We start from the raw sequence: 16,559 nt of genomic DNA, 5'->3' as shown, positions 1-16,559 counted from the left end.
ACTGCCATCTATTTCCTAACACAAATCAGCAAACCAATTAACTCACAACCAGTTTAAAGAGAATATTGAATTAACCATAGTTAAAGAATATTTGAAATCCCATTCACCCCGGAACACCACTGGTAATTCTTGAACGAACAACAACTCAAACATACAATATGGTATCCCTAAAAACTTATTAAAAGATGGCATTCTAACTTAACTTATAATGCCAAACTCGAAACATAATTTTAAGGGAGAAGCTCTACGTAAAAAGCAAGATTTTAATGTGGTTTAACATTGACATAACAAACCTCCAGCCTCGTTTTGTCCCTCTACTGCTTTTACAAATGGTCTTGGTATTAAATTTTCATAAAATTGAAAACAATGTTAAATTATTTTCTGAATAAATTGTCTACATCCTAGCATATGTTATTTATGTTGGAAAATGTAATTCCACTTGTTTCAGTTGTGATTTTTTATGTAAAGAGTCTGTTTTTATTCTATAGCAGTGGTTTCCCTAGTTTGGTGTGTGGTTGAGATATTCTTTCAACCAACAACCAACCCATTGTGTGTCCAAAATAGTTTCCCTATCTTGAGACAACACTTCATGTATATATGTAATATCATATTTGATTAATGCGTGGTAAGAAAGTTTGACTATCAGATTTTATCATGGTATAGAAGCCCTAAGGCCTTGGCCCTTCCCGGGCTTGGCCTGTCCTAGGGTGAGGAAGCTTGGCCCGTCCTGGGCTAAGGAAATAAAAGAATATATATATATATATATATATATATATATATATATATATATATATATTTCAATTTTTGGTTTGTCTATTTATTTAGGCCCATTGGAGGAGAGATTCAAGTCTACCTGTCGTGAAGCAACGAGAGCATCGGTGGTGCCATGGATTAGTGGATTTTGGACAGTGGTGCTATGGATCGGTGGATCTGCATGTTGTTTTTTTGTTTTTGTTTTTTTTTCGGTGCAGCGGAGGACACAGTTGAGCGTCGACCAAGGAGTTTTCTTAGTGGTGAGACCTGCCTGCTGGTGAGCGCAACTAGTGGGATCAACTGCGGTAGTTAGTGTGCGGTGGTGCGAGATATGCAAACATGACCACTGTTGTTATTGTTGCCAGAAGAGCTCCTCCTTCGCGGTTTCACAGAGAGATCTTTCAACCCAACATGAAGTGTGGCTGCCATGGTGTAGCAGCAGATCTGGTGTGGCCGATGGGATACACATCACGGATTTGGAGTTGGTGTGGAGGCAGGAATTAGTATAGAGGTGGCTACGCCCTGCACTAAGTTGGAGTGGCCTATGTAGAGCAGTTTGTGTGGAGATAAGGTGACACCTCGACTTAGAACGAAGGTTGCAGAGGTGCTCCGAGGTTCATTGAGTCGGAGGTCTAGAAGTGCGGCATCGATCGCGGGATCTGCAAGATCCAAGAGGATCGCTATTGAGATCATTAGCTGTGCTGGAAGCCCACGGTCGTGTTTAGCTGTGTTGAGGTACCTGTATTTCTTTCAAAACCAACAACTAATTCGATATAACGTTGAGGAGAACTCTTAGGAACAGTTGACGTCTCTTCTTGAAGATATGGATGTTGCTACCTATGCATCAGGATGGTGTGATCAGTAAAAGGTGTTGTCAGTTGACCTGCGGTCATAGAGTCGGCCTGAGTGGGTGCGGTTTAGTTGTAAAATCATGCGGCTTTGGGGTCAACAACAATCAGAGAAATAATGTGTGGGATTCAACATCCATTTTTTACCTTAATTGGTGGGGCACGTGGAGCTGCATGTTTGATAATTGATCCTAGTTTGAGAGGCAATTTCATTATGAGATATTTGATATGACCTATTTGGAGAGCTGTTGGAAAGTGTATTCCAACATATGGAGCAATGGCACAGACTGGTGTCGCGTGCTACAACGGTCGATCAGTTTGACTTCAACCTGTGAGGTGTGGTGAGTTTGGAGCTCCCATGACTCCTCAGGATTTCCCCGATGGTAATCATAGAAATCTTTGGTCATTATAAAATGAAATGTGTTTCTCAATTGTTTGTAAGAATAGCATGTTGTTTAGATATAATAGAATTGTCTTGGAATTGATTAATATATTGAGTCTAGCCAACTCAATATGAGGTGTAGTGATTTGGATAGAACTGACTACTCTAACAAATTACTTGTGTGAATATGGAAATCCAAGATAACTATTAGACATATGCCAAAGATAATGTTGAAGATGATATGAACAATTCAAAAGAGGAGGCAAATGAGCTACATCAAAATTAACAGAGGATGGACAACTAAGTTAAATTTTGTGTGAGTTTGTGGAATAGACTCACTAGCATGATGTATTATGAATCACACATTGTAAATATAAAAAATCTACATGTCATAGATTGCTTTGTAATGGTTAGGTTGTGGTCTTGAAATGTTTTATGTACTTGCTGTAAGGCCGAGAGAGGCATGCATACCCTTTGTTATGTGTTCCCTCTATAAGAGAGTTTTAACACCCTAGAAGAGTGTGTCATGTAGGATGGATACAATTGGGTGGGCCATATTGGTTTTAGACTCCATGAGGTGAAATTTTATATTTAGGGGGAGTTCATCGAGAGGTTGGATGAACCATGTATGTGAAAGATTTCCTAGTAGACTCGCGGTTGCAGCGGTTGGGAACCCATGCATTCCGGTAGATGGTTGTTCCTTTATATGGACATCGACAATTGCATGAACAAGGTACAAGGTGTAATTACGAGATTGGACCAAATGTAGATCTTGCAGATTGATATCGAGACAAGTAGTCATTAAAGGGGAGTGTTGGAAAATGTAATTCCACTTGTCTCAGTTGTGACTTTCTATGTGAAGAGTCTGTTCCTATTCTACAAGAGTGTTTTCCCTAGTTTGGTGTGTGGTTGAGATATTCTTTCAACCAATCAATTGTGTGTCCAAGATAGTTTCCCTATCTTGAGACAACACTTCATATATATATATATATGTAATATCATATTTGATTAATGCATGGTAAGATAGTTTGCAATATCAAATTTTATCAATTTAAATCCTTTAGACAAGGGTTAGGATGTCGACATGCATATATTATTGAAATGTTTTAGATGAAAAATATTGGAATCTAGGACTATCGAGAAGTGGAGCCAACCGTCGGATTCGTTAAAAAAACCGTAACCCATCAATGTTGTCAGGCCTATAAATTATCTTCCTCTTGCTATTTCTTCCTCTTGATCCTTATTTGAACTTTCTTACGTTAAAATGACGAGTCGAGAAGGGGAATGGCGAGATACGAAGGAGAGCGTATCTGCATACACTGGTGGGTTATATTTTTGATGTTGTGCAGCCTTCAACAATCTCTTCTACTTCATTTGGGAAACTGACCATGTTATGTCCCAGAGGGATTTTCTCCAACTCTAATATCTAAATTATTAAATAAAAACGCTCCAAAAACTCTTGCTTCACAAAATCACTTTAAGATCTAAAACATTAATAAATACTAAATCAAAACATTCAAAAACCACTTGGTTCAACAATTCCATATTGTTGTATTGAAATTTCGAACATGAGAGCCTTCAAATCAACATATCAGGGGTTGGGATCGCTTCCTCCACCTTTTCAGGGAATGAAACAAGAGACTCCAACAAAAGAAACAACGCAAATTACATCTCAGCAATGTTATAGAAATTCAAATATTAATATAAACAATTCACCAAAATGAGAGGCCATGCAGAACTCATTAGATAAGACTTTTACACATAACTCAACAACGAGGAAGGACGCACGTATGTCCTTCCATCAACCCCTTATGCTTTAGTTCACAACATGTGGGAAAACGCTCAAAATTATGGGCTAGTGAATATAATTGCATTTAATAATGGTGTCCAAAAAAAAGCACATATCACTCGGGTTATTCCCCTCCGACACATCCACCACATATGACTTAATGACCAGTGTCTCGTCCTTCCTTTCCACTTTGATGGACTGTGGTGGTGGACTAATAGTTTTTCAGGCGGTGCTCTCCTCCAACAACTCTGAAGCTCAGAACGTGGTGATCGTCGTCCAGAATCTCGAGCCGCTCAGTGCTGCTCTTCGCTGGAAGTCCCAAGACCACACGAACCTCTCTTGTACTCCCCACGATGCCGTTACCCTGCATAGAGCATCTACGAATGAAATGTGTATCCAAGGGTATCAAATCTGAAGGGAAAGATTCTAGGGAAAAGGGTGTCCAAGATTGAGTAAGGTGTCTAAGAGCTTTACCGTTTCTATGCGATGTGCCTGCAAAGAAAGGTGGTTGAAGAAACTGATTATAGACACCCCTCTCTCTTGTTATGTCTCTGTTGTTCACGAGATTTGCGAATTTGAAATCAGTAGAACATATTCATCCGTTCAATGTTACCATACATTCGTAGTTGATCGACGATTTGATTGGGAAACACATACTAATCAATTTGATCAGACCAACACATACACCCAAAGATTGATCGGGGAGACGCATACACTTGAAGATGACGATTGACGTGGTGGCCTCCGAGCCTGCCATGTGGCAACTTGTGATTGGCTGCCTAGATGGAATATTCCAAAGAATATTCTACGGAATATTTTTTTTTTAATATTTTTTTTGAAAAATATTCAAAAATTAAGGGTTATTGGGTGATTTTGTTTTTGGCATAACTTTCTCATACGGCGACCATTTTTCGAACCGTTTGCAGCGCCGGAATCAGGAAGATGAGCTCTATCCGGTCATTTAGGTTCGAACTAGTTCTGAGCACTTTCATTTTTGACCATTTTACGACACTTGGTCCTCAGCTCCTGATCAACAAATTATGATGATTTTCAACCTATGGGTCAACATAACATTGAAGGGAGCAGGGATTCTAGCAATGAGGCTGAAAGTTCATTGGGAAATTCTCTTCCTACAAATTCTTATTTGTTATTGCAAGAGGAAAGTTTGCTTGAAGGACATGAAGATGAAGGAACTAGAAGTACTTTTGAAATCACTGAAGATAAAAATGATGATTTATCCTAAAGCAGGCTTCATGGGTGTTGTCTGCAAATTGTTGATGTCCCTCTTGCTTACCAGCATCGCCACTATCTCCGACATGGACGGCCTTTGTGCAACAGAAGCTTGGGTGCATAGCAGACCCAGCTGTATCATTCTCAACACTTCCTCCTTATCGTACTTATCTCCCATGCTTTCGTCCACCATTTCTAAAACCTCGTTGGTTTCGTATAGTTTCCAGACCTGCAACATTCATAACCTAATTCATCAATTTCCCATAACATTCATTTCATTGACTTATCAACTATCATATGCTACTTCCACAGGTGTTGGAATCATTTTTTCTAGCATCTGCAACTGTGATAGCAGAGATATTTAGATCTTCCCTAAAATTTATTTTACACACTGAAAATATTTGCGCGCGAGTGGCTGGGTTAATTTTATATTCTAGTTGTAGTAATTAGATGGTTATCGCTGAGTTAACTATATATTTTACTTGTAGTAATTAGATGGTTGGGTTAATTTTATATTTAGGTGTTTTTAGTGTAATTTTTTGGAAGTGTTTATGGTGGGTTTTTTGGTCTAATTTCTCTAAAATTTGGTAAGCACTTATTGAAATCACAAGTTCTATGGGTAAACCCTGCTAAAATTTGGTAAAGCACTTATTGAAATCACAAGTTCTATGGGTAAACCCTGCACCATCGAAGTGTCAGGGTGTTGAATCCATATATACAATCAAAAAACCAGTTTAAATAACACAAATCAAGATTTCACCTCAATTTTTTCTTCCAAATTTAGACAATGGTTGTAGGTGTTTACAAAGTACAGAACAGATAAATCATAAAATGTTTTATTGTTTTGTTGAAGTATTTTATAATGTAAAAATGATTGGTTTAAAATTTAATAAATAAAAAACTAATCATATTAAGAATTGGTATAAAAGTGATGTAATTTACCTTAAACAAATATCATATTTGAAAAATTAAAACAAAAAAAATTAATATATTTTATATGAAAGAAAACTAAGTGCAATGTCCGGACAATTCAGTAAAGTGGAAATCGAACAATAATTTACAATCTGTAACAGAACAATAATTTAAAAAAAAATGTTTTTTCACCCACTCAACTGCGAAGGAGCGAGTTACACTCTAGGACGATCCATTCACTTAATAGGGTTGCCCGATCCATCAAATTATCAAGCATCAGTGTGTTCACAATTCAAGTTTGATGGTATATTAAATTTGGAAAGTGTTTATACATTGAATATGACCATATCTAAAAATATGCATATGGAAAGATTTTGAGATTTTGAAGTAAAAATATGTATAGGGAGAGATCTCGAGATTTTGAAGTTGGGGTAAATAAATTTTTTTTTTCATTTTTTTTCATTGATTTTATTAGTGTAATTATAAGTTTTATAAAATAATTAAATCAAAAAAATATAAACATGAGCATGTCAATATTGGGATTATAATATGTTTTCTATAAATTTTATTTGGAAATTTAGTATTTTATCTTTTAAATGATAAATAAATGTAAAATATTTTTCTGAACTTAAAATCATTTAACAACAAAATTCAAACCCATAATAACAACTTTTAAAACTAAATCTAAATAGTAAGGATAACATTCCTCCATACCCAATTAACAAATCTTACCTAAAATTAAATAAATTCTAGGTCAAAACTCAAGATAATTTATTTCCAAAGATAATACTAAATCTGTTTTATCTTTAGTATATATTTCTTTTCTTTTTCTTTATAATTCTGACCTATCTTTGACATAAATACGATTTCTTTTAAATATATTACGGATAAGCTTTATTCCAAATATCCATTTAAATTAATTTATAAAATAGTATTTATAGAAAGTTTTTCAAAGTGTAAAAGTCAAATTAAGAGGCATTACGATATGAATAGTTTATTTAACTAAAATGAAAGATAAAAAGAATTCTATAACTTTATATTTATCCTGAAAACATTAAAATAAACTTTTCAAAATTATTATGGTTTATTGACTTGAAAAATCAAGGAAATTAATGGCATAACAAATATTCCAAAATTTAAATTTTTATATATTTAATTTTCATCTTTCTTAATATTAGGAATATATATTCATATATTATTATATTAGGTCATAACTAGACCCCACTCCATTTGATTGGCTTGGATGTGGAAGTGGGCGGTTTCGGCGAAGTTGGAATGCTTCACTTGGTTCGTTCACCGAATCCATACTTGGGACAACCTTGCTAATAGAGGTTTACGGGGACCTGGTTTTTGCCATCTTTATAAAGCAGCTGAGGAGAATATTGCACACATTTGCCTGGACTCCTCCTTTGCCCATGTTGTTTGGGAGGAATTCACTACAATGTTTGGGAGGAAGTCACTACAATGCTCAACATCAACATTATGGTGGACAAAATATCTATCTTCCCTTGCCTTTAAAGTTGGTCAATCCACAACGCAGTACAAATCTATTCCTCTGTACTTCATCTGGGGATTTGGAGTTGTGGGAATGCTTGATGATGCTTACTAAACATAGAACTGTGGGAATGCTCGATGAGCCATACTTCACTTAGAACTGTTGGGTGTTTTTTGAAGATTGGTCCCCATATATTAGCCGCTTCCTCCAAGCCCGGAAGGATCTTCAATCACATTGGGGATAATTTCCCTAGGTCTTTTTTTATGGCGCCTCTGTTGGGGTGTTTGTCGTTGTGGAGCAGTCATCTTCCTTTCTTTTTCTTAACATTATCACTTTTTCTGGTTTGGCAGATCCGACAGTAATATGCGTGCAGAGGTGTTGGTCATTTGGGGAGTGTTTCTTTGTGCATTATGGCTTGCAAGGAAAGAGATTGTCATCTTTGGAGATTCAAAAGTCACAATCTGCTAGGCATTGGATCCCTCTTCTCCTGATGTTCCATCTTTGGGTCACTCGTTGGAACAGATTAGCTGAATGAAAGGTTTTTTTGGCTCCTTATCCTTTCGGAGCATTTTTAGAGAAAATAATTCATTGGCAAACAAGCTCTCAATTGCGTGGGACCTCGTACATCCTAAATTTTTTCATTATGAATGTCCGGTTCAGGACTCTGTCATAAGTTCAGGATGCTTCTTTTTGCCTGAAGCACTGTACTTTTGCCTGATTTGTGCCAAGTAGGCGATCATGTATTTTGTTTCTCTGCCAGGACTATGACCCATTCTCTCTGGGTCATTAGCTACCATATGCTGGGCCATTCTTGTATTTTTTGGTCTTTCGGGAAGGCATTGATGAGTGAGGTCCTTGAACTTTGTATGCTTTGTATTTTTTTTTTTTTGGGTAGATGGGAGCATCTGTGTTCTATGGTTTGTTTTACTCTGTTGGACATCCTTTCTATGGTTTGTTTTACTCTGTTTGACATCCTTGTGCAGAGAATTTCTGCTAACTGTAACAACTTAAATTTAATTGAAGTTTGTTAGTTTTTCCCTCTGAAAATAAATAAAAAATTAAAGTTGCCTGACGGCCTGAATTCGTTTACCACACGAATGTGAAACATGTAACAACTTTAATTTAATTGAAGTGTGTTAGTTTTTCCCTCTGAAAATAAATAAAAAATTAAAGTGGCCTGACGGCCTGAATTCGTTTACCACACGAGTGTGAAACATGTAACAACTTTAATTTAATTGAAGTTTGTTAGTTTTCCCACTGAAAATAAATAAAAAATTAAAGTGGCCTGACGGCCTGAATTCGTTTACCACACGAGTGTGAAACATATAGCGTGAATGGTAAGAGAAAATACCCATTCTAGAAGATATTGCATATGCGGTAGTTGTTTCATGTCAATGCTTTTCCTTCCGCTTACAATCTCAAGAACTACAACACCGTAACTGTACGTATCCACTTTCTCAGTCAATTGCCCATGAACGGCATATTCTGGAGCTGTATATCCTCTGACCAAACAAAACTCCATTTTAATTATGTGCAACCCTAACTGCAAATATAATCAAAACAACCTAAATGCAAATATAATCAGAACAGTCGTATGAGGGGTTTTTCTTACAGGGTTCCTGCAACTCTAGTACTGAGGTGACTCCGATCTTCCGGAAGAAGCCTGGCCAATCCAAAATCTGCAATTTTTGGACCAAAATTTTCATCAAGCAATATATTGCTGGATTTGATATCGCGATGAATGATGCGAACATGGAAATCTTCGTGCAGATATGAAAGGCCGCGAGCAGTGCCCAATATGATCCCAAAACGCGTTTCCCAACTCAGACTCTGCATGCCTTCTCCTGTTGCCACATGCATTACAGTTATATGACCTCAGCTACAACAGAACAACTTTTGGGCGAAAAGAAAACGAAGATCCAGAGGGATTAAGTATGAGGGGGCCAACCGAATAATACTCTGTCGAGGCTAGTGTTTGGCATGTACTCGTAAACAAGCAGTCTTTCTGGGCCATGATTGCAGCATCCTAATAAGCGTACCAGGTTTCGATGGTGAACATTTGATATGAGCTTCACTTCGCCCTCAAATTCGGATATGGCACGGGCAGATTGCACTAAAGATAGTTTCTTTACTGCTATCACCTTCCCATTCCTCAGCGTACCCTGCATCAAATCAAACTTCAGCGTCTAAGAAACCATTGAAGGGAGGCAATTCTCCAACAACTTAAATCCATTCCACGAATATTTTTGAAATAACGATGGTTTGAATTATTTATCAAATATTCCCCAAATCTATAACCCAAATAAGATACCAATAATGATTGTAACTCACCTTATATACTTCACCAAAACCTCCTTCTCCGAGCTTATTTGCAGTGTCAAATTTATTGGTAGCATCTCTTAATATTTTGAAATCAAAGTCTACGGGTCCTCGGAGTTCCGTTGCCACTAGAGTGTCGACTGTTGTACAGTTCCAAATAGGTAGATGTAAAGTTTGCAACCAAACATAAAGAAGTTACGCACACTCTAAAATGTGAAATCAAAGCGCATACGGCATACCTTGTCTTTGCTGTGAGGGGATAGTGTATAATCTGAAAAAGTAATGTCTGGCGATTAATGTCATAATTAAAATTACAGCTGCGCCTCCGACGACACCAACAATGATTATCCATGTTCGAGATTTGTTTTTGTGCCCTGAAATAAAATTCGATTATTTCAGCACGAAAAAGCGTATATATATTTGATATTCATAAATGGGAGATATACAGACATATTGTAAAATGAGAAATAAAGTTTGCAGCAGTGCAAATGTGTTTTCAGAATCGACGGTTGGGAAAACATTCCGATACATGGATTTTACCCCAAACCCCCATGTTGTTGATCCATTGAAAATTGAAATATAAGAGCATGATATTGAGGGATTACGTGCCTACTGGACAGATTATCTATTGGCCAGATTATATATGTGCCAAAAAACCTTCTCAAAACTATGTAAGAAATATATATGTGCAAAAAACCTTCGCAAAACTATGTAAGAAAAAAGGATACATACCAGATATTCTTCGTAAAGAAAGGAAATTATGTACCCGGTAGGCAGAAACCCTGGATCTAGTAAGAGAGATTGTCGTATTTTAGCAGCATTCTCCAAATTCCTTGTGGGGAAGAAAGTCCCAACTTGGATAATTCATCTGCTTTGTTGTTTAGGTCCCTATTGATGTGTGCGATAGAGTAGTCCCTCCTGCTGTTCCGTAGAGCCGTTGTCCTGTTAAGCCATCCTTTGAGATGTATGTTTTTTATCTTGTGTTTTAATAGGATATGATCGATGGTTATTTTCGAGTCTCCATAGATTTGTACATTCGACAAATCCAGAAAGATGCAGAAGGAGAGAAGGCCGGCTAGAGCCATCACCTCAGCTCTATTGTTTGAACCGGGTCTGCCATTCCAATATATTTCATAAGCATGTCCTACTTCTGGGATGATATAAACACCACATGCGTACGTGCCACGTTGAGCAGCACCATCGAAGAAGGCACGTGGGATCGCTGTGGGATTCCTTAACATTGCTCCGCTTCCTATTTTGTTCCTGTTCTGTCCAGCTAAATGTGCATTTTTGGTCCTGTTCTGTCCAACTATTTCGAGAGCATTGTAATGGCAGATGATTGAATCGAAAACAATTGAGAGAGGTTCCTTATATGTTCTGAAGAGCAAGCCATTTCTGCGTTTCCAAATGGCCCATAGGGTCATGTTGTGGTCACCAACAACCCCCCTCTTTGTTTGATATTAGTAATAACATCAAGCAAAGGGGGACCCTTAACCAAAAAATCCAAAAAATATTTTTGTTTGAAAAAATCTTTTGTATCAACTCCTTAAGAGCTATATCGCGTCGCAAAGGAAAAAGGAGCGCTTTCCCAAAGTGCACAAACACACCAAGGAAGAGCGATGCGAGAACTCATCGCATCGCGTGCATCAAAGGCGCTCAAAAGAGGAGAACCTAAAGAGCAGCCGACGGCCGATATGCGACGTCGCACATCGCAATGTCGCATAAGCAGCACAAAGTGACAAAGCGAAAAACCTTGCGACCTTGCGATATTGCGATATGCGATCTGCGACCATGCAAAGCTGCGACCTGCGATCTATGGTGTGCGACAAATGAGACTATCAATCGCTGCGATGCCACCTATTTACCTCGCAATCTTCGATGCTGCGATGCAAATCACAGAAGCCAATCGTCGCAGGCATTCCTCGGCATGATCTGGGAGCCTAAAGTTAGGCGCGCACCTTACGGGAAATTAATGATTGTACGCCTGTGTATCCAAAGATGATTATGTTGCGTTTTTCGAAGAGTCAAGTCATAATGGGTGACATGATTATGCATTCATTAGAACTTAATTGCTTTCATGTCAATCTTTTCTTCTGTCTCTTTTCATTTACGTGAACTATAAGTCAGCAACTGATATAAATCTATATGCAGGAAACATCTAAGGAAAAGCGCCAGAACTAGAAGAACAAAGAGGAGATGACGTCACAGATGGATACCGCATACAGTAGGACCGCGGATCCCAGAGTATCACTCAAAAAATGCTGATGGAAATAGGCTATCTAGGACTCAGAGTCAAAGGCGCACAAAAGCAAAGCGTTTATGAAAGATCCTGAGTCCCAAATTGGGTAAAGCAAAAAGAAAAACGCTTAAGGGGAAAGACGTCTCAGAAAAGCCTGGAACAAAGAATGGAAACAAGTTTCAATTGAGAAAATCGTTCAGGAAACAAAATCCCCAGCTCATTGAGTCATTCGCACGGCCGGAAACCGAAATAGCAATAGCACAATCAGTTTGAAAGAAATCTGAGTTGTACTAAGTATACACGCCGTGGAGACACTCCTCCATAAGAACACTTTCAAAAATATCTTCTAGTTTGCCAGAAAGAGGTGCCAACTCTTGTTATTTCTAATTTTCAAGCTTGAACAAAAGGAAAGGACAAGCAGCCAACTCTTTCACGGCGAACAGCGCATCGCTTACAGCACTAAGGAGCAGATACATAAATGGTTAGAAATTAGATTCAGTTTTTAGAAATAAATTTGTTTTAGTAAAAGGGCGGTCATTTGAAGCCGTTCCCTAAATTTGTGTAATTAAAATTAGCCGGTTAGTAGTATTTAACCCTTCTCGTTGCATTGGAGAAGGGTCCGGAAATTTGTCAAAAAACTTGTCCTCAGAACATGCACTTCTGCACCCTCGGAGGGGTTTTTTGATGAATGGACGGATCAAGATTTATTTATGTTTGCATTTTAATACCTGCTACTGATGTTGCACTTCTGTACTCTTAGTAGGCATTAGAAGTAAGTAGAAATAGATCATTATTGCTTCAGGTCTGTGAGTATAAAGTCAGTCATAAATGGTACTTTTATCTCTTGACGAGTTTCTGCTTGCATTCTTAGAGTAATATACAGCTGATGTTGTTTATATGTTAACGTATGAATAAGTGGACTACCATTTGGCACTTCTGTACGGTGGAGTCATTGATTTATGCTTAATACATGAATAACTGATTATGCGATATGCTGTTCACAACCGTTTTGTTTAACTTTTTATGCAGGATGGTTCATCTTAATTGATTTATATTCTCATAATAGCTGAATAATCTTCATTACCAGTTATTGTGTGAAATCTTTCTAGATCGCATAATGGAAAAAGTTCTATCCTGGGTTAGCGTAGATTAGATGTGTTGTTCTTGATAGATTAAAGTAGTATAAAGTTTAGTCTCAGAGTTTAGAACTAGATTAGCTTAGAAATAATTCCATATTTTCATTATCTAATCTTACACACACGCACATCACCGAACTCTACACACACACACCCCCTTAGAACGGGAAGCTGGTCCCGTTATCCCTAGTCGGACCCGCTACACCAAACGGGCACGGAGCCGCCAACCAGGTTCCCGACCGGGTGGGTATCCCCCTTGTTGTTGACTTGATTTCAGGGCCCTCAACATATTTGGCGCTAGAAGGAGGGCACAAACTATGAATGGCACATAAAGAAATATCAAAATACCATTTTGAGAGTAATACACCCTCATCAACTCCCTCGACTTCTCCAACACGATTAAACCCGGAATTTTAAGTCGCTCGAGTACCTACCACTGCTACATATTTGAACATATCAGACCAATCTATCATTTATCCCCCTGAAATTCGAAATTTGATTCGTAAACTCCAGGGATTCTCTATTTTTAACCAGAAGTCTGATAAATCTAAAAGCAGCGTGACTTCGCAGTACAACCCTGCTCATCCCCTTACCAGATCAAAGAGTGGAAAATTTGGCATACAACCAAGTGAACTCCCTCTCCCCACCAGGAAAAGAGCAAGGAAAACACCACCAGAGTCTGACAGTCAGACTCCTTCATCCACTTCATCCATATCAACTCCCTCACCGCGAAGTCAACAAGTCAACCACCCACTCTTTCATTCCAACTCACTCACCCATCTTCTACAAACCTTCCTCTTCAAACATCAAAGATCTTAATATCTTCATCTTCTCAGCATCAGAGATCGTCTTCTGCACTTCCATTAACTAGCAGCTCGACGATGGCTCAGTCTCCATGGAACAATCCTGGGGCGGTTTTAATGCCTCCACCCCTGAGCCCTATACCGGCCCATCTTGAGAAATGGCTGCCTAAATTCAATCCGGAAGCAGGAATGCTAGCCGAGGAACATATCAATAATTTCATGGTTTCTGTTAATCTTAACGGAGTCACTAACGAAGACGCTGTTGTCCGGCTTTTCCCTTATACAATGCAAGGAACAACTGGGTCATGGTACTTTTCGTTACCTTCCGGATCCATCACAAGCTCGGACATTTTTCAAAGCCAGTTCCTCACCAAGTTTGGTGATGACAGATCCACGACGACATTGATCAATGACCTATCTAATCTTAAGGCTGAGGCTAGAGAACCCATTAAAGATTTTAACTTAAGGTTCAATAAGAACCTCAACAAAATCCCCGCTGCCTTACAACCCAACGAGGAAGTAAGATGTGAATGGTACATCACGGCTTTACCTCCAAACTTGGCTATCTTCGTAGATAGGGCAAACAAGACCACCTTAGTTGACAACTTGACAGAAGCGTTAGCAGTGGAAAAACGCGTGGTAGCCCTAGAAAAGAGATCCGCTATAGAAGAACGCAAATCTAAGAAGATCTCTTTCAAAGAAGACACCAAGAAGAAGCAAACGAAAGATCCTTTCGATTTGGAAGGATTACAAAAAGTGTTGAAAGCCATGTCAAATGAGATGATTGATATTAAGAAACAAGTAGCAGAGACTTCTTTGAAAAAGCCCTTTAGGACTTTTAAAAGAAACCCTCCCATGGAGGTAAGACCACCTAGTGTTGTCTCAAACGTTGAATCTGAAGAAGACGAAGAAGAAGAGAATACCACTGAAGGGCAGACCGACGAGGAAGAGGTTGTAGAACTACAAGGAATGTGGGACTTCATCCTCCCACAAGAAGAGGATCAAGAAGCATTTCCTGTTAGCACGAGAAGCAGAAATCAACTTGATCCTCCCCTAACTACCCCAAAACAAAAGGGCACAAGCCCTGCAACAAAAGAAAAGGTCGCAACAAAAAAGACAACTGCTAAAGCGACCCAGATTAGCCCAGTCCAATCTGATCAAACGCCTCCATCAAGAACACTAATAGTGTCGGATGAAATGGAGTATAACATCATTGATGACATGAAGAAGTCTAGGGCTAATATCACTCTGTATGAATTGAGTAAATTGAAACACCAGCAGAAAATAATGATGAAAGAATTACATGCTGTGCCCACTACATCTTTACCTACAGCTGTAGCTTCCCACAATCTGGGAAGGCCTCCAACCAACACGATCAATAAAATTGATCCAAATGACATCGCCTTGATTGGAGGAAGATCAAGATCTCATACTCCTCCTTTTCTTCTCACATATGAAATCTTCAACAAAAACGTGCACAATTGCTTGGTCGATTCTGGTGCTTCAACGAACATTTTACCCAGATCAATATGTGCCAAATTGAATGTGCAACCTCAAAAATCCACAGTACGTATAGTTCAACTTGATCGATCCCAAGTCGAAGTGATTGGTGAACTCAATCAGGTGACCATAAGATTGTCGTCTAACCCAAAAGTGTGTCAGGTTATCGACATTCTAGTAGCTGATATCCCTGAATTCTATGGTTTGATTCTTAGCAGGGATTGGTCGGAAAAACTCCACGGATATTTTTCAACCGATTGGTCGCACATGTGGTTACCATACAATGGTAAACCAAATCAGATAAAGGTTGAACGAGAATTGCACCAAAAATACATAGTGACAGAACTGGAAGGAGAAAATGAGGCCATAACGTACAATAGCAGCATTGTAGGCAATTACGCGATAGATTCTTTCCTAGGTAATTTCAATGCTCATATTTCACCATACTTAGAGAATTCAGTTTTATCCCAAGTTGAAAATTTCTCCCAAACTAATGACTCAAAATGTTTTAGTTTTTTAGATAATTCTGTAAATACATCTTTATTTTGGAAATTATATTTTGACGGATCAAAATCCAATGAGGGGGCGGGAGCAGGATGCGTTCTGATTAACCCAGACGGGAATAAGACTATGCTCACATGCAGACTTGAGTTCGATTGCACGAACAACACAGCGAAGTACGAAGCCTTGGTTCAAGGCCTATACAAAGCAATCGGATTGAACGTTAAGTATCTTCAAGTCTTTGGAGATTCGGAGATCGTCGTAAAACAAGTACGTAACACCATACATTGCCTGTCAAGTCATTTAAAGCATTATCAATCATTAGTTCAATATCTCACTGCACATTTCGTAGCATTCAACATCTCGTCAATTCCAAGAATTCAAAACGCAAGCGCAGACCTGTTAGCCAACGTAGCCTCTAGACTTATCCCTTCTGAAGATTTTAGTCTTGATAGGTTTTCAATAGAATTAATCTTTAGACCATCCATCCCTGACAATATCACCAATTGGAGAGTGTTCAACGACGATCCTGACATCGTAAATTTCCTTACTTCTGAAGGATCCTACTCAAATCAGATAATCGACGAAGACCATCATGATCATCAAATACAGCAAAATGGCTCTGACAATGCTATACCGAAATCGGTGGTCA

General features: G+C 38.4%; 1 protein-coding gene across 1 annotated transcript in view; it reads right to left on the bottom strand.

The window, feature by feature from the left end:
* Positions 1-5,006: 5,006 nt before the first annotated feature.
* Positions 5,007-16,559, bottom strand: part of LOC149232192 (cysteine-rich receptor-like protein kinase 2) — a 29,153-nt gene continuing 17,600 nt past the window's right edge. The window contains exons 2-7 of the mRNA XM_089381859.1: positions 9,968-10,102; positions 9,741-9,868; positions 9,358-9,571; positions 9,022-9,253; positions 8,761-8,911; positions 5,007-5,231 (exon numbers count right to left, since the gene is read on the bottom strand). Of these exons, the coding sequence (XP_089237985.1) occupies positions 5,007-5,231; positions 8,761-8,911; positions 9,022-9,253; positions 9,358-9,571; positions 9,741-9,868; positions 9,968-10,102 (1,085 nt within the window). The remainder of the gene's footprint in view (positions 5,232-8,760; positions 8,912-9,021; positions 9,254-9,357; positions 9,572-9,740; positions 9,869-9,967; positions 10,103-16,559) is intronic.

This window comes from Pinus tabuliformis, chromosome J (genome assembly GCF_031772625.1).
Source record: "Pinus tabuliformis cultivar Carrire ecotype Pingquan chromosome J, CPIR1, whole genome shotgun sequence".
Classification (NCBI taxonomy): domain Eukaryota; kingdom Viridiplantae; phylum Streptophyta; class Pinopsida; order Pinales; family Pinaceae; genus Pinus; species Pinus tabuliformis.
This window is presented reverse-complemented; position numbering and strand designations above follow the sequence as displayed.